This window comes from Gigantopelta aegis, chromosome 6 (assembly GCF_016097555.1).
Source record: "Gigantopelta aegis isolate Gae_Host chromosome 6, Gae_host_genome, whole genome shotgun sequence".
NCBI lineage: Eukaryota > Metazoa > Mollusca > Gastropoda > Neomphalida > Peltospiridae > Gigantopelta > Gigantopelta aegis.
Genome location: NC_054704.1, coordinates 19,776,027 through 19,795,880, shown reverse-complemented (window position 1 = coordinate 19,795,880; position 19,854 = coordinate 19,776,027). Strand labels below are relative to the sequence as shown.

General features: G+C 37.0%; 1 protein-coding gene across 1 annotated transcript; it reads right to left on the bottom strand.

Moving 5' to 3' along the window:
* Positions 1–2,158: 2,158 nt before the first annotated feature.
* LOC121375424 lies at positions 2,159–11,941 on the bottom strand. The gene is made up of 6 exons (XM_041502868.1): positions 11,804–11,941; positions 7,286–8,010; positions 6,678–6,873; positions 6,182–6,382; positions 5,412–5,684; positions 2,159–4,421 (listed from the first exon to the last, which is right to left on the bottom strand). Exons 2-6 carry the CDS (start codon positions 7,976–7,978, stop codon positions 4,156–4,158), a joined length of 1,629 nt encoding a protein of 542 aa, XP_041358802.1. The 5' UTR covers positions 7,979–8,010; positions 11,804–11,941; the 3' UTR covers positions 2,159–4,155.
* Positions 11,942–19,854: the final 7,913 nt, after the last annotated feature.

Here is a 19,854-nt window from a genome sequence, read left to right as displayed (position 1 = left end):
GTTTTTTATTTTTTATTTTGTTTAAACCCACTAGCCCATTGGGCTATTGGGTGTGCATTTGTCACTAGCCCTGTGTTAAAAAGCACTAGCCACGGGTGTCAGGCTAGCAGATTTTGCAAACTCTGTCTTTAGGTCAATTATTCTTTTCAATATGGCATGCTGCGAGTTTTTTGTTTTATTATATGTCAACATTCTGCTATTTAATAACTATTTCATTTTAATTTCCCAATGATAATCATTAGCCATAGAACCAAAAGATTTAAAGAAAGCAATTTGAATTTTATTTCCTTTTATATATTTTTACAAAACATTATTAGTCCCTTATTGCAACAATCGGAGGAGACTAGACTGACACTATGGCCCGAGCATTGACCCTGGTGTACTACACAAGTTTTTGTCTGTCTGTCCCACATATAGTTTTCTGGACTTTTTCCCCCCACAGTGCCTCAAGATCTTGAGCTGACATTTTGTGTATAGCTTTATTATGTAGAGTTACATATCAAGTTTGACTTTCTTGGAGATTGGCCCATTTTTGACAATTATTGCACCTTAAATTAGTAGAGCCAGTTTAAGGATCTACAGGGCCTGTAGCACAAATAACAGTAGGGTTCCCATCCTAGGATATATATATTTTGCAACCCCCTCGGAGAGGAGGTGGAATGATCTGGGGAAAATAAATGTACACATCACTGTGGGGCCCCTGAAGTGCGGGGACCATAGCACATGCTACTAGAATAAACCAGCTCTGGAACTTATGAGATACAGAAATGTGTTGGGCGTGGTAGGAGACATTGCTTTAGAAGTTTCTCTCAAAAGACTTGTTTCAGTCGACTATTGTCTGGCAGAGTTGGCTGGAAAGCTGGCTTCTTTCACACAGTAGACACTGGCAGCCATTTTGAGAAAAAAATCTTAGGCATTTGTTCAAATATTACTTGCCTTAAAGTCTAATATTTTCAAGAACTAGAATTTTAATCAACTTTACACCTTGTTGATATAGTACCAGTAGTCATTACACTAACATGGATGCAAAACACTGAATGTTTGGAAATATATTTATTAACAAAAATCAACAATAAAATATGAATGAGTTGTAAATTGTCAAATCAAAAGAATATTTTAAAAAATTCAGTTATCTGTCAGTATTGTAAAATAATTATCAAAAAATGTACAAAGCAATATTAAAATATATTGGTCATGATAAATGATAAATGCAAATAGTCAACAGACAAATATAAGCAACATATAAACTCGGATAACGATTTTGGTCAACATACAATGGGTCTTTTAAGACTACCGGGTTCATTAGTTACAGAACAGCACCCAACAATATTAAGTGTGGGTGGGGGGGGGGGGGGGGGGGGGGGGGGTCTGTACAACTGCTGCAACATAGGCTACTTCTACTGAATATCTTTTATGTGCACTTTCCCACAGACAAAAAACAGAAAACAGCTTTTGGTGTACCAATTGTGGAACACTGATTGGAATGGGAAAACACCCAAGAGTTGAGACATTCACTGAAATCTAACAACATAATCCATTTTATTAAAGAATTTCTCGCAAACTTGGTCTGGTTTGCTTTTTTCATGTGGTCATTTTTGCATTTACCAGAGTTTGACACGCAATAGCCGATGGTGTCGTTAAACATTCATTCATTCATTCATTAATTTTTCATGTGGTTATAAAATGTGTGTAACATTTAAAAAAAAGACTGTATACCAGTCATATATCAAATGTTGTGGTATGTACTGTTCTGTCTGGGGGAAATGTGCATATAAAAATCCTTGTTGCTCTTTGTATCAGTCATCCATATTTCATGTAACTACACTCGACGTGTTTTTTGATACTGCATGTCGATAAACATTCATCAAGTCATTGTGTTTGGTGTGAGTAGCCTATGTTGCAGCGGGTTTCCTCTCTCACACTTAGAACCAAGTGTTACGTATAGCACTCAACATAACATAACAACAACTAAGCATTATACAGTAAGAATCTGGGCCCATATTTTCAAAGCCATCTTAGCACTACAATAAAGCTATGGCATCTGTCATAATGGTGTCATAGGTTACGATGATTTTATGATATTGTAGCACCAAGATAACTTTGAAAATACATAGCCTGATTGTTGGCAATATTTTAAATAATATAACATTTTCATAAAATCACCAAAAATAGTTTAATCACTCTTTTATCACAAAACAAACAAGTGATCCACATTTGCATATAAAAATATGACTCTTGAATATTAAATGATAACGGATAACAACTTAAAAAAAAAAAAAAATCCTCTAAACCCAAAAATAGACACATGCATACACACTTGTGCGCACACAGAGGCAGACACATGCATGTGACTTAGCTATACAGTGAATATCCAAAATACTGGAACTTTTGGATATCACAACCATGACTGCATAATTTCTGGAAGTATATTAATAAAATTCAACATGTCAATACAAAATAAATATATATACTCTCCCTCCCTCCCTCCCTCCCTCCCTCCCTCTCTCTCTCTCTCTCTCTCTCTCTCTCTCTCTCTCTCTCTCTCTCTCTCTCTCTCTCTCTCTCTCTCTCTCTCTCTCTCTCTCTCTCTCTGATAGAAATAGCACTGATCTGATGGTACACTTCTAAAACATAAACCAAACTATTTGTGGAGTTTGTCAAAAACATAAAAAAAAGTTTCCCAGTCATAAAGTCTGCATGGCTTCTACAACCCTCCACTGAACAAAAAAAAACAAACAAATAACAATTTGACAATAAGAACAATTAACATACACCATACTATAAGAAATGAAGAAAGGAATGTTTTATTTAATGATGCACTCAACACATTTTAATTACGGTTATATGGTTAAGGACCCCAGAGATAATAAGAGAGGAAATCCACTGCCAGCAGCAGCAAGGGATCTTTTATATGCAGCATCTCACAGATACAATAAAACATAACTGGGCTTTTTTATACCAGTTGTGGAGCACTGGCTGGAACAAGAAATAGCCCAATAGACCCACTGATGGGGATCATTCCTAGTCCAGCCATGCACCAGGTGAGGGCTTTACCTTTGGGCTATATCCCACCCCATCTTACTATAAATGGTCAGATCTACACTTACTGGTGTAAATAGCACTGAATGTACATTTCTATAAAATTTACATACCATGCAGAAAATAGTAACAATCTTGCAATAAGAATAGTACATTATACTGAAAATAATCAGAGCTACACCTACTGTGTGGGTTTTTTCTTGTAATCTGTATAGATGATAGCCAACATGATGATTGAACTTACCAGACACATCCTTAGAGATCGGTTGTGGTTGGAGAGACAAGGACTGGTATGTGGAGATTGACAGAAAAAGTTGAAAGATGGGAGAAGCTGTCAGATGGAATTTAAAGGAGAGAAAGAAAAGGGGCAGTTTGAAATAAGAAAAAAATATAAACGACAACAAAAAATCCCTCCAGGCAGTCGCCCAAATCAGTAATGTTACCCTGATTTTTACTATCAAGTACTGAATGTATTAATATACTATCATGACAAATGGACACTTTTTAACACTAATGTATTTTTAAAACAGATTGTTTTTACAAAAACATATGATATATATGACTGTTAATGTGACAAAATCCTCACCAGGTAATATATCTGTATATGTAACAGTCAAAAAATTATTTTTAACTCTTCTCCCTCTCTCTCCCCCACCCTAAAAAAATAGACAAGAAAAACAACAAAGCAACAAACAACAAAAACCCACCCGGAAAAACAACCTCAATTCTCCCCACAAAAACCCATCATTATTTGCACTGATTTTATTTCCACACCCTAGTCAACATTAAGATGGGGTTTTTTTTCACGAATATATACACCTTAATGCACCTTGATGTCAAGAACGTGGAATTTAAATACATACATGTTTTTTTAAGTTTTCACAATATGTATAATAGCACTACAGTCAAGTATAGGGATAACATTAAGAGTGTAAATGATTCACAGAATTATTCACTGGTGGTATCACACCAGGGTGGATGGCTTAATTCATACTGTCATCAGTTTAGTGTACATAATAAGCTCCCTACTGTCAAGTTTAGGGATAACATTAGTCTTTAAATGGTGGGTGGTTTAATTCATACTGTCATCATTTTAGTGGATGTAAAACATTAATGTTATTTTTTGATTAGCGTATTCTCATTTGATGACAGATTTGTCAGCATCTCCTTGTTGTGGTTGACATTTGTGATTATAGTGGCCAGCAGTTTTACCAGTAACGTTTTTGTGTCCAGGTCCATCAAATCATATTCGTCTGGGGTCCAGGCTTCCAAGTTTAACATCGTCACAGAATCCTCTGTTTTGAAGTCATCCTTCGGTCCTTTTTTCAATGTTTCCTCTGTTTGAGGTTTGCGTTGATCCTCAGTTAGTTTTGTTAATTCATCTGTTATATAAAAAGAAAGCATGTTTAAAAATATATCCCAAAAGTTGTTCACCTGTTCAAAAGCTAACAGAAATATTCGTAATATGCTATCCTTTGGGCTTTTTAAAAAAGTTTCCTCTGAAATATTCGTAATATGCTGTCCTTTGTTTTTTAAAAAAGAAAGTTTTCTCTGAGGTTCACGTTGATACTGGGATAGTTTTGTTAATTCATCTGTTTAAAAAGAAAGCATGTTTAAAAAGACTTGTCAATATCTGTGCACCTGTTAAAAAGCTAACAGAAATATTTGTAATATGCTATCCACCAAACTGCAGTCATACTTAGCGTTAGGGTACATGTAATTACATGTAATTACGTAGCTGAAAATTATCATATCCATGACCTTTGAAAATAATATCTTGACAGTCATCAGATTTTTAATATTAAAATGACCACATGGTATCAGCAAACATTTATTAAATGGTCAATATGTTTTAAACATGGAGGACAAGAGTTTTGAGAATGACCATGGTCCTAGCAGCTGCCATTGTATAGAGTGAGATGAAGTGAATGGCATGTATCTTGAGATTGTCTTTTAAAAAAAACCTTCAAGAAAATATTTCTTATAATATGTGTATTTAGGTCAGCATTTCTTCAGTGCTAACTAGTAACCTATTTCTTTTTGAAGTGGAAATTTTTGGTAGTTCTCATGCCAGTATACCTCATCATGTTGAAATTGAAATAAATACATGTATAATTTTTTGTTTTATAAATGCTGATATATTAAAGCTGTGCATAAGTACATTTTTTTACCATAATGCTTTATTTTTACCCAAACATTTTTTGCAAGTGTGTTCTATTCATCATAACTATCAAGTACTGAAATCAATGTTTGTCTGCCTTCCTAGATGTGTGAGGTGGAAGGTAATTAAAAATACTGAATATTGTAAGATAATGAAAATGGAATATTACATAGTTAATGATAATCAATGATAATACACTATCTGATCTCACCTAACAGCACATCAGCTAGATGTTTTTGACCTGACTTCTTTAGAGAATCCACAAAGTAGTCAAATGCCTTCTCTCCGAAAAGTGGCAGAATATCTACGAGGCACCGAAACTGGCTTCGCCTTGTTTTGGGACTAAGGATGTAGTCCACATCATGGGCTGACAGCACACCTTGATCTCGTAGATGCGAAACCACGTAGCCTACAAAGATGTCTGCTTCAAGTCTGCTGTATGATATTTCTATTGCCTTGCTGTGGTTTGGACCCATTATACCATCTGAAAATAACATTACAAGAATATCAATGGTTTAAACGATCCCAAAAGAATATACACATCAAAACATCACTTACCAAATGCTTCCTAATTATAGATATTTTCATAAAATATATTAAAATAATATTAATTATAAAAACTAGTTTACATTTTTGTTTTTGATCTACTGCCCAATTTCCTTTTCTAGTTTTCCTTTTTGTTTTTGATCTACTGCTCAGTTTCCTTTTCAAGTTTTTATTTTTGTTTTATATCTACTGCTCAATTTCATTGTCCTGCCTTTAAGGTTCATATCTCATATCTTACTCTTGCAGCACCTGCTATTATGCTAAAACAACATTCCATTTATTACAAAAAAAAATTCTTTCAAAGTGACAATAAACCAATAATGATAATAATTTAGTACAGTGGCTGAAGCTATAGTCTTGGTAAATAGTTTGAATTTCTTGTAAAGCAATGATAGTTAAAAACTACTGAAACTGAATATGAAGATGAGGTCATACCTTGGAATGGACAAATGCCAAGCTTCTGACTGGCTGCAATCAAAACTGCAAGCGAATGCTTCTCTCCTGACCCGTGGTTCCATTCATGCAGCTCTCTCCAGAACAGTTCCTTGGGGTCATCTTCTGTATTAGCAAGTTCTTCAACACTGTCAGGATTTAATCCCAGTGCCAGTCCGAGGTTCTTGGATTTATCCATAGTATCTGTTGAAATAGTAATGGTATTTATTTATTTGTTTGTTTGGTTGTTTTGTTTATTTGTTTGTTTATTTTTATTTACATTTCTTTCTTTTTTTTTTCTTTTTTTTTACAAATTACTATAACAGTGACACAAATTGAAATGATTGCTGTATAATAATGGAAGTTGAGCATATTTCTAAATAATGTAATAATGATTATTAATGATTATTATCTTATGGGTTTTTTTAGGTGGGTTTTTTTTATGCAGCTGTCATTGTGTGTGTGTGTGTGTGTGCGTGTGTGTGTGTGTTAAACTTACTGATCTCATTTTCAATTCGAAGAGCAAAACCAAACAGATGTAATGGCAGCTTTTCAATGTTTGCATTTGAAACAGCTTTAGCATCTGCTAGTTTCAAAAGTTCTGTCAATGTGCTATTGGTCTCTCTTGATAATTCTTGTATTTGACTGACAATATCTTGAATTCCCGATTGTCCATTTGAAATCGCTTTGCTTATCTGAAAGTTGATATATACGATAAATATAAATTTGACATATTATTTTGTAACTGCTGCATCACAAATGCTGTACTGACTTCACATGATGATTACATACATAGCAAAATATATATTTCTAATAATGGCAAAGATAAAAAGAAAGAGAGAGAGAGAGAGAGAGAGAGAGAGAGAGAGAGAGAGAGAGAGAGAGAGAGCAAAATTGGACTTTACCTGCACTATACATACATACATACACATACATACATACAACATACATTCATTCTTAAATACATACATACATACATACATACAACATACATTAATTCTTAAATACATACATAATACATACATACATACATATATACATACATACATATATATACATTTTAAAAGCAGCTATGTGCTAATTTACATCATGCCATTGAGTGATTACCTTTATTTGCAGGTCACTGTGGTTTCGTATTTCTCGTGTAAGGCTTTCTTCCATCACTTCACATCTCTTTGTGCTGGCACTTAAATGCTGCTCTAGACGTCTGAGCGAAGCATCATATCTCTGTAGGGTATTGCCGTTACCTAAACGTTCCAGTGCGGGGTCCAATCTGTGTATTGTATCAGAATCTTTCTCCAGACGTTTGAGTGTGTTTTCCAATCTGTTTAGTGTGTCATAGAGTGCGTTCTTCTCCTCATCCTTCTGTAGGTGTCTCAGTGTGGCATCCAGCTTGTCTGTCATTTCAAGAAGCATCCTTTTCTGTTCGTCATCTTTCTGAATGAGCTTTTCATTTGCTTCTTTTAACCTGTCTTCCAGTTCTTCTATTCGTTGCTGAACACGAACTTCGTTGTCTGGGCGATCTGCACTCGCATTGGCTTGGTTGTCGGTGGACCTCGGTCCTGCAGAAAACTGGACTGATCCAAAGTTGTTTCCCGAGAGACTTTGATTATTAGCGTGTTTGAGGTACTCGTTTTCAAGCCTCAGTTTACGGTTTTCGGTTTTCAAACCTTCAGCTAGCTGAAGTGCGTCGCTGTAATTACTTAGTTTGTTAACTGTACGAGATGATTCGGTTGAACTTGGCTCTTGGTAATTTTCATCTCTCTTGGGTTTCTTCTTACGGAAAGATCTTCTAAACATTATTCCATTTATTTTTATTCACTGACGAGGAACTGCAAAATAAGGAGAAAGACGCATTCTTTACAACTGGTGATAATAAAAGTTAAAGTTTGTTATTTTTAACCCCAGCGTTTCGAAATTTACTTTTTATGCTCCCCGACTGCAACCAGGTGGATTATTCAATATGAGAATAAATGGATGAACGAATAAATGAAAAGTTAAATGTTTAAATTTGTTTTGTTTAAAGAAGGAAGGAAGGAAATATTTTATTTAATGATGCACTCAACACATTTTATTTACGGTTATATGGTGTCGGTTGTTTTGTTTAACGACACCATTAGAACACATTGATTTATTAATGATCGGCTTTTGGATGTGAAACATTTCTTAACTGTAACATATAGTCTTTGAGACGAAACTCGCTAAATTTTTCCATTAGCAGCAAATGATCTTTTATATGCACTATCCCACAGACAGGATAGCACAATCCACGGCCTTTGATACACCAGACGTGGTGCATTGGCTGGAACGAGAAATAGCGCAATGGGCCCATCGACGGGGATGGATCCTAGACCGACCGCGCATCAAACGACCACTTTGCCACTGGGCTACGTCTCGCCTCCCTAATAAAATGGTGATAATATGTATCCGTGTTATCTTGAAAGGATGGAAGGGGTTATGAAAGGGAACGTGTGTGTGTGTGTGTGTGTGTGTGTGTGTGTGTGTGTGTGTGTTGTGTGTGTGTGTGTGTGTGTGTGTGTGTGTGTGTGTGTGTGTGTGTGTGTGTGTGTGTGTTTGTGTGTGTGTGTGTGTGTGTGTGTGTGTGTGTGTGTGTGTGTGTGTGTGTGTGTGTGTGTGTGTGTGTGTGTGTGTGTGTGTGTGTGTGTGTGTGTGTGTGTGTGTGTGTGTGTGTGTGTGTGTGTGTGTGTGTGTGTGTGTGTGTGTGTGTGTGTGTGTGTGTGTGTGTGTGTGTGTGTGTGTTTGTGTATGTGTGTGTTGTGTGTGTGTGTGTGTGTATGTGTGTGTGTGTTGTGTGTGTGTGTGTGTGTGTGTGTGTGTGTGTGTATATGTGTGTTCGTGTGTGTGTGTGTGTGTGTGTGTGTGTGTGTGTGTGTGTGTGTGTGTATGTGTGTGTAATGTGTGTGTATATATGTGTGTGTGTGTGTGTGTATGTGTATGTATGTGTGTGTGTATGTATGTGTGTGTGTGTGTGTGTGTAATGTGTGTGTGTGTGTGTGTGTGTAATGTTAGCTCTAACCGTCCATCCTTTCCTATATACGATTTATTCTCATATGTTCTTTTTTTTATTCTACTCTGTCCTTTCCTGTTCTGTGCTATTCTCTTATTATTATTATTATTATTATTATTATTATTATAAAAACAGTAACATACTAGAATAATGATTATATTATCATATAAGTGCTATATATTATATAAGTATTATTATTATTATTATAAAAACAGTAACATACTAGAATAATGATTATATTATCATATAAGTGCTATATATTATATAAGTATTATTATTCAATAAAAATTAAATACAATAATATATTAGGTGCATGTACAGGGAGGAGTTTCAAGGATCGGTATTTTCTAGGGTAGCATATATCGAGCCCACCCCCACCCCCACACACGCTTACCCACCTAGACTCGCCACATTTTAGACCCCACCTGCATAAATCCCTGCACACACGCCTGTATATAATAATATTGACAATAATAATAATAATAATAATAATAATATGTACACAATGAATACGTCTGTCTGTCTTGTCTGTTTATTTCTGTTTATCTAATAATGTTTCATTATCCAATGTTTTATTGCCGTATCTATAATATATCACTATTTATAAATAATACTATTATAAGTATTTTAAAGTCCACTCACCACAGAGTTATAAGACTAATTATTACAAATAAAAGAAAGAATGATAAAATATTCAACACATGATAATGTATCATAAGGTATAAATAAATATACCTTCACAGGTAGGTGTCGTAATCTGACAGACTTTCTCGGGAAACGGGAACTTACTGTACAAATACTGGGGCATTTGTCATTTCTTAAGAATGAGTGACTCATCGATAACATGGTTTTTATGTACTCGTATATATGTCAAGGGATTAAAAAACAAAACAAAAACGTCCCACTTTTTCAAGTTAAGTAACATGCAGGATAAATTTGCAAAGCAGATGATTGATATTTTGCACAAAAGCAGTTTATTATATTTTGTACTGATGGTGAAATTTGCTGTACCAATGAGAACCTACTCAACATCTACCGTACATAAAGTACTACCAACGATGGCCGATTATCGCACCATTTACTTTTTACGCAGCAAATAATTTTTTCTAGGATTACAAAAAAATCTTTGTTCCTTTGAGTGTTATTTTTGACCCCAGCGTTTCGAAATTTACTTTTTATGTCCCCCGACTGCAACCCGGTGGATTATTCAGTATGAAACTGTCTCTCCGAGAATGAATGGATGAACGAATGAATGAACGAGTGAATAAACGAATGAATGAATGTCTAACGATACGCCAGTACGAAAAATACATAGGCTATTTGGTGTCAAATTAAGGAAGATGCAACAATTAAGTGATGAACAGCATAATAATCAATCAATATAAAAACCGGTTTGGGGCAAAATAAAAATAAAATCACCCGATATAATTATATAATCAAATATTTGTTTAAAAGATTGGGTTTTTTTTAAAAATTACTAAACGCGTATAGCTACATATATTTACAATACTTATCCATCTGCTTTTAAGAAAACAAAATTGGCCCTAAATGTTTTAAATAATTAATTTTTTTATTTTATTTGACATCGTTTTAACCGTAAACATATGTTAAATATGGTATTAAAGGTGTATTCTTATTGTTGCTACATTTCTCTATTTTTTTAAAAATATTTATTTGCTATAAATAACTGCAAATTAATCAATACCACATTAAATATTTGCATAATTAACTCGAAAATATAAAAATTGCAATGCGCTGCGACTCGACGTAAACAGTGTTTCCTTAAGAATCCTTGGCTAAAATATAAAGTACATGTGCATGAAAAATCTGCATTATGTATCCTCTGTCCCGGGTTGGGTTTCTGGCTCTCCAGATACGGAACCCGGGACAAATATGCTCGAAACCTTCGTGGTACATAAGCATGGAAACCCCCCCCCCCCACCCCCCAACACATCCACCAAAATGGCAGCTGTAAATTTGTCAGTGATAAATCCAAACTGAAACTGACCAACCGATCACTCTTATTTTCCAATAGTATGAATTTATAAATAAAATATGTAGTAATAAATGTCATTATTTGGATGTAATTCAAGGTGTAATTTTTACATATCACAAAAAAAAATTAATGAATATTTTTGGTCATTATGTAACTTTGAGATTGTCCCTTTAAGCAACCAACAGTTATCTTAATACAGGTAATTTAGTGCCGTGTTAGCTGATAGTGATACAACACCATAGTAACGTCAGTCTTAAAGAGCTTGGCTCTTCTCGGAGATTTTTCACTACATTGTTATTGGACTCGGAACTCTGTTTATGTGCCCATATACCGAAGCTTTCAGGCACGTCTGTCGCAGGTCCGATCTCTGGCATGGCCAGCGACCCCACCTAGGACAGGACATTTTTATCAGGGCTTCGTGGAACGGGGTCCTGATACACATTTCTATAATCGACGTGATCAAAGAAAACCGCTAGTAATGATTCAACAGATGATACAGGTAAATTTAGGTCAGTGTGTTAACAGGTAACTGCATTTTAAACATATAGTAGTAAATAAAGCTGTCTTAAAGTTGTCTTAATGTCACCATTCATTAGCCTACCTGATATCTCTTTCATTCGTTGCTGAGTTTCATCCATATGACATCTTAGCTTTTGAATGTTTTAAGAAACATAAGTAGGAGCCATGAATTATAGCTTATTTATTTAAATGGGTACTCTAGGTATTTCCACAATACACCAAAATAGAACGTCAGCATGGCAGTGATTGGCTTATACAAAACAGACGATTTCTATTTATTATGCTTTTGATAAGACTGAATATGTGCCTGGATGATTTTGTATTGTTAAGTGCTATTCAAACATTACATTACGCTCAGGTTGGTGAGACGTAGGTCTAAACGTCATGTGGCGTGGCGAGGGTATATTGTGCATACATGTGCGTGTGTGTATGTATGTATACATGTATGCCGAACAGCGTTACGTAACGCAGTTTACTTATTCAAATTAAGTTGTTTTTTCTTACGAATATTACATGCCACGCGACAGTGTATAATGTAATGCTATACATATACCCCCCCCCTCCCCAATGTGTGTGTGTGTGTATGTGTATATATATATATATATATATATATATATATATATATATATATATATATATATATATATATATATATATATATATCACTACATACATACATACATACATACATATTTTTCCCATGACACTGATATTTATTTTACAGTTCTGGGTTTGCCTCGGCGTTTTTTCCTCTCTGGCTACGCCCCCAGTTTATATACTCTTCAAAAAAAGAAACGCAAAAGGGTACAAATGGGTTATAACTCCGATTTTGTTTCCTACCGGTTCATGCTTTGTGAATATAAGGTCATTGGATGTCCCAAACACATTCCCACGGTTACATTCGATAAAACGCAGCTACTGTACAATAAAGTTCCAAAATGTGAATATTCGCAAAAACGCAGCCACGTGCAAACCATGTCACCACTGCACGTGCGTTGTCTGCACGTGCAACATGAACACCGACAGTATAAAAGTGCAGGGTGTTCGCTTGCCTGGCCTCTGTATCTGGCCGACAGTTGACAATCCAGGACATGCCACGTCTCAGTGAACCGCAGAGAAACAATGCCATCGGCCGACTAGACGCAGGCGAATCCAGAACGGCCGTTGCCAGGGCATTCCATGTGTCCCCAAGCACCATCTCCAGACTGTGGGACCGTTACCAGCAACATGGATCAACACGTGACCTCCCTAGATCCGGTCGACCACGGGTCACTACCCCCGGGCAGGACCGCTACATCCGGGTACGCCACCTTCGGGAACGATTGACTACTGCCACCTCCACAGCCGCAGCAATACCAGGTTTGCGCAGGATATCCGACCAGACCGTACGGAACCGCCTACGTGAGGTAGGAATTCGTGCCAGTCGTCCAGTTCGAGGTGTCATCTTAACACCACAACACCGTCGACTCCGACTGCAGTGGTGCCAGATTCATCGACAATGGCCTCAACTGCGATGGAGACAGGTGTGGTTCAGTGACGAGTCCTGATTTCTGCTCCGACGTCATGATGGAAGATGTCGCGTGTATAGGCGTCGTGGTGAACGTTATGCGGCAAACTGCGTGCAGGAAGTGGACAGATTCGGCGGGGGTAGTGTCATGGTGTGGGCAGCCATCTCACACACTGGCAGAACTGACCTGGTCCACGTGCAGGGCAACCTGAATGCACAGGGCTACATTGACCAGATCCTCCGGCCACACATCGTTCCAGTTATGGCCAACGCCAACGCAGTGTTCCAACATGACAACGCCAGGCCTCACACAGCACGTCTCACAGCGGCTTTCCTACAGAACAACAACATTAATGTCCTTCCTTGGCCATCGACATCACCGGATTTGAACCCAATTGAGCATCTATGGGACGAGTTGGACCGACGCCTCCGACAGCGACAACCACAGCCCCAGACCCTGCCGAGCTGGCAGCAGCCTTGCAGGCCGAGTGGGCCACCATCCCCCGGGACGTCATCCGTACTCTGGTTGCTTCAATGGGCAGGCGGTGCCAGGCAGTTGTCAACACACGCGGAGGCCACACTCGGTATTGACTCCAGATGACCTTGACCTTGGTGGTGTGTCCTATCACTTACTCACAATGGACTAGAGTGAATTGTGAACAATCCTGCAACATTTGGTAATTATCGGACTCACCATTCAATAATTAAATCAATTCTCCAAATGTTACGACAATGTGGTTTTGCGTTTCTTCTTTTGAAGAGTATATATATATATATATATATATATATATATATATATATATATATATATATATCTTCATTTAATAGAAAGATTAAATGTTATTATCAAAGATAACAATTCAAAATATTGTGTTTATGTGTTTATTGGCTGAATTAGCCACGGCTTTATTTAAGGTTACCACCCGAAAATATGGCAGTTGGGCAACCCAAATATAAATAAATGGACACAAATTGATAAATAGATAAATTCAGCAACAGTGTACACTGGAACCAGATATACACATGCCGAAAATATGCAAATAAATTATCAATGAAAATATAGCAAAATCCAATTTAAATAAAATCCAAATAAATAAATAAACGATACTGTTGTTGAGCGAAAAACTGCGAGTTCTAGCGTCACCATGCGGATCTCAGCCACCGCCAACAGAACCGAGCCGTGGCCAATTGTATATATGCCATGCCAGCCAGCGGCTACCCACAAAACTGCAATGGACCGACTTCTCCACATGAATGACATACATTATCGGTGGTAGTTACAAAGCACTGAAAAAATTTGCAGTTGTTACCAGGAAAAGATAAATGAACCTGGTCGGGGAAAATAAATTAGAATTTGAGGCTATAATTTCAAGGTATTTTATGTATCCATCCAAACGAATTAATTCTGCAACCCTAATTCTGGCTTTCTCAAGTACATCAAACCTCAATTTCATAATTAAAAATCAATGAAATATGTTCTCTGGGGCGTAGCCAGAGAGGAAAAAACGCCGAGGAAAACCCAGATCTGTAAAATAAATATCAGTGTCATGGGAAAAATTAAATAAATCTGGGGAAATTTCAGAAGAGACAAGCGCCTCGTCTGCCTCGTGCTGGCTACGCCATTGGATCTGTGTATTTTTCGACCACTAAATACATAATCATATAAATAATCGATCAGTTTCCTTTTGTTAATGAAATTTAAATATTCATTCTAAATATGAAGAACAAGGCAGATACTGAACAGCCTATTGGCAAACATTTAATATTATCTATAAATATGTGTTCAAGTAACTTGAAAAAAGTTCAAAATCTGATAGAAATTTTGAAAGTGTTAAAAGCTGATTTGATATTCATCTTGCCTATCAAAGTACCATGTCCCAAACTATTTACCGTTTTGATTGCTTTATCAAATGTGCAATAATTAACGGAACTGCGGTCTGGGTAAATGAAATTATTCATCCAATTCAATAAATAGGCAAATAAATAAATAAATAAATAAATAAATAAATAAACGGTACTGTTGTTGAGCGAGCGAGAAACTGCCGGTTCGTTATATAGTAAATATGATTAAACTCTCATCCAGGCTAGATCCTACGGTGGCTGATTTCCGCCGAACAAACTTACAACTTTTTAGTACGGCGTTATAACGCCATATACAGCATTATAATGCCCTATACAGCGTTATAACGCCTTATTTTACGGCATTACAACGCTCTAATTTAGGGCGTTGTAATGCCGTAAAATAAGGCGTTATAACGCTGTATAGGGCATTATAATGCTGTATATGGCGTTATAACGCCGTACTAAAAAATTGCAATCTTATAGTATCTTTACCCACGCCTTCCAGATTAAAATGGATGACTTTGATGCAATTATCAAGAAATATTTTAAACTTGGGTATACCCATGCGGAAGTTGCAGCAACTTTAATTTCCCATTATAACATTAACATTAATGATTATTAATATCACTGGTTCCAAAAATTAACATGAGATTCCAACGGCACCTGTTTTAGCTACATATGCCCCTACACTATTATAGCGTTATAACGCCGTAAGAGGGCATTATAACGCTGTAATACGGCGTTATAATGCCCTATTACGGCATTAAAACGCCGTACTAAAAGTAGTGATTTATTTGTTTTGGCGGAAATCAGCCACCGTAAGATCCCCAGTTTGAGGCGTAAGATAGACATGTATACCAACTAACCAAAACTGTGTTTACATGCCTAAATCGACTGAAGGTTCGTGCACGTCCATCCCGATCTCGGTCGCGACATGAACATATTATATACAGACTAATAATGTTCACAAACGTGCACGATATACACTAAGAATTTAAGAAATGTGTAGTTTACATTTATGTAATATTTACACATGTATACACTCCGTTTTCACGTGTGATAATCTGTTTTGTATTTGGTAGCTTAATCTAAAATCCACATAGTTTAATCAACTGTAGTGTTATCAATGGAAAGTAGTTGATTTAATTTATATATTGATGGTTTATTGTAAGGAAAAGTTGGGTTTTTTAAGCTATTCTTGGGAGTGGCAGTAATCCTACATGTTACGAATGTCCTAAAGTTTTCCTAAGGACGAGCACTTGATATTGGATCATGGAAACAATAATCTATTAAATACTTTGCGTAATATATTTTCGACTACGTTGTGCAAAGATATAATTTGTTTTGGTTTAATGTATCTGCCCTATAAATACTCTAAAACTGTGATGAAATGGTAATTGTTCTTTACACCATTGATATTACAGAGAGTTGATTCTACCATTTATGTCTATATTATATCTGCTGTTTATATAGAAAGGCTACATGCAGGTATCTTGTATTTACAAAAACTGTTTGTATTTAAATGCAGTAGGTGTCTGTAGATAAGATTTAAAGGATACACTATTAGCAATATGTTTGTAAATTCACAATCTGATTAAAATTAAAATCAAACAGCATTGCGCGGACTCCCACGTCCATGTGACATTCCGTCTATAAATAACAATTTAAATATCGACCAATTACACTTCGCCTTTTATAGCGTCATTCGGAAACATACAAATTCTAAAAATATCGTGCGAGACTATTTATGCAATAGACGAACTTGTTGGTCTATTTCAACATTGAAAAAACAGGGGGAAAAGTTCAGCAATAAACTCTGGATTGTATACTGGTATAAACAGATTTCATGGCTATACCATCACGGTTTTTTTTCCGTCTTGAAACGAATTTTATATCAAATTTTATATTGAAATTCACCCGAATCATTTCGTAATTCTTTTCAAATCACTGCATTCCCAGTCTGCAGCTCGACGCGGTAAGACGTGTTTGTTTCGCTTGTGCACACTGCACGTGCTTTCGCGGCTCGACTTGGGGATCCTTTACTTCGTTATTTTTGTCAGAGAAGTGAAATTTTCTACTGGGATGTATGCGGTCATTGGAACTGATTGAACGCTGGAACGCTTTTAGTTTTGGATTATTTTTTAGCGAGATTCCTTGCCTCCACGTCATTTCTCCGTCTGACTATGTTGACTCGTATGACGGCCATTCTACAGGCCGCCACGGTTGTTCGCGTTTAGTCTCTACATGTCCGAGCCTATCCTAGCAGCACTGAAATATTAACCGCCCCACTCTATGAAGAAATGGGAAGCGGGATCAGCCCCTACTACACTTTTCTAGACTTTACTTTGTTTTATTGTGATACCATCTCGTATCCTCCGGAGTCGAGCCCAGTCCGCACCACTATACCAACCCATGGCGACTGGACTATACTCTAGTCTGATTCTCTCTCTCGTTCACCGGCCTCGGTGGCGTCGTGGCAGGTCATCGGTCTACAGGCTGGTAGGTACTGGGTTCGGATCCCAGTCGAGGCATGGGATTTTTAATCCAGATACCGACTCCAAACCCTGAGTGAGTGCTCCGCAAGGCTCAATGGGTAGGTGTAAACCACTTGCACCGACCAGTAATCCATAACTGGTTCAACAAAGGCCATGGTTTGTGCTATCCTGCCTGGGGGAAGCTCAAATAAAAGATCCCTTGCTGCCTGTCTTAAAAGAATAGCCTATGTGGCGACAGCGGGTTACCTCTCCAAATCTGTGTGGTCCTTAACCATATGTCTGACGCCATATAACCGTAAATAAAATGTGTTGAGTGCGTCGTTAAATAAAACATTTCTTTCTTTCTTTCTTTTTCTCTCTCGTTCAGACGAATCCGGCTTCTCAAGATCTGTATTTCAGCACAGCACTACACTTTCAACGTCTATTGACTGTCAATCTAGGGGTTTTTCTTGACGGGATGCAACCCATCTCGTCCTTACAAGCTGTGCACCCTAACGGCCTTAACGAAACTCTAGTGGTATATGAGCATTTAAAAATTATTCGCACTCGCACTCAAATCACTGGCATGATTTTGCAAGTAAGGTTTTGATAGGTCGAATAAAAGGTCAACTGGACATGAGCTCCAACGGGCTGCTGTTAGATCCACATGTAATAGTGGAGGTAATTTTAATTAGATTGGTAAATTCATTACGGTGATGTATCTATACTAGTACAGTAAACTAGTGAAGTTCCAGTGATAAATTATAACTGAAAACTGATCGGTTTGGCTGTACCGATGTGATGATAGATTATAAAATTCAAAATCGATTGTCGCGGAAAATGTTAATAATAATTGTTCCTACAGTTCAGACGATGGAACTGATGTAAATACGATTCCCAATACGACAGTAACACAGACCGGATAAACTGAACTGCTATCCTCTGTTTTAATTGTGAAGAAACACATTTCTCAGCACTTCTGTTAACCGTGATGCAAATGTTGAACAATAAATCCCACACTTGACTGTCCCAATTACATATAGTTGTGTGTACTTTTCTTATTCATTCATCAACAAGCGTTTATTGGTTTTAACCAATATTTTACAATGCGGATATTTCTGCTTATATAAGGGGAACGGACTAGTCCATAATATACTATCATGTGTGATGTGCTTCGTTTTACATCATAGATTTGTTTACAGAATTCCATGTGTACACGTTCGTGACGATTGACTTAACGAGGCCCCACTTTTCACAGTCATCATTTAGTACTGTGTAGGTGTCATCTTTCTTTGATCTCATACCTATAGGAGATAGCTTTAAATTTGTAATCGGCGATTAACAATTGGCTCATCAGTGGTAACTCTACATATATCTCTGTTGACACTTTTTTGAAAGGCTGATACTTCATCAGTGTGGACAAATAATAGATTATTGCAATTAGTTGAGTTTTGGAGTTGAGTTTAACCTTGGTGGTGTAAAATGAAGTATTTCTCTCACAAATAACCAGACCTGTATGTATGCCGCCTGTTGAATGGAATGGTCTACTGTGTGGTTACAAGACTGTATTTTGCTAAGGTGACGGAAAATGTAACGCCACCCGATCTGAATTACATTTACAATATAACTGTTTTCCTGATACCAATTCATAAACAGATGATTACCTGAACAGTCCAGGTATTTGTAATAACGAACTGGTTTGGAGCACAGGTATCCCCCAAACAGAAACCCCTAATACAAATACTATAGTTTCATAAATAAAGATTATATAACGTTACTATTATCATATAACATAATATCTGACGTTATTGTTTGGGGATAAACCGGCCTCGGTAGCGTCGTGGCAGGCCATCGGTCTACAGGCTGGTAGGTACTGGGTTCGGATCCCAGTCGAGGCATGGGATTTTTAATCCAGATACCGACTCCAAACCCTGAGTGAGTGCTCCGCAAGGCTCAATGGGTAGGTGTAAACCACTTGCACCGACCAGTGATCCATAACTGGTTCAACAAAGGCCATGGCTTGTGCTATCCTGCCTGTGGGAAGCGCAAATAAAAGATCCCTTGCTGCTAATCGGAAGAGTAGCCCATGTAGTGGCGACAGCGGGTTTCCTCTCAAAATCTGTGTGGTCCTTAACCATATGTCTGACGCCATATAACCGTAAATAAAATGTGTTGAGTGCGTCGTTAAATAAAACACTTCTTTCTTGTTTGGGGATACCTGTGGTTTGAAACAGGTGTCAGCATTGTTAAAAGTATAACATTTCAAATACTTGCAACGTCCTATTAAATATATGTGCCCATCCCTTACAA

Coding starts and splice junctions, on each gene's coding strand:
- LOC121375424 (XM_041502868.1), bottom strand. CDS start 7,978: ATGTTTAGAAGATCTTTCCGTAAGAAGAAACCCAAGAGAGATGAAAAT. Junction 6,874..7,285: donor ACAGTGACCTGCAAATAAAG/GTAATCACTCAA, acceptor ATCAACTTTCAG/ATAAGCAAAGCGATTTCAAA. Junction 4,422..5,411: donor TCTAGCTGATGTGCTGTTAG/GTGAGATCAGAT, acceptor TTTATATAACAG/ATGAATTAACAAAACTAACT.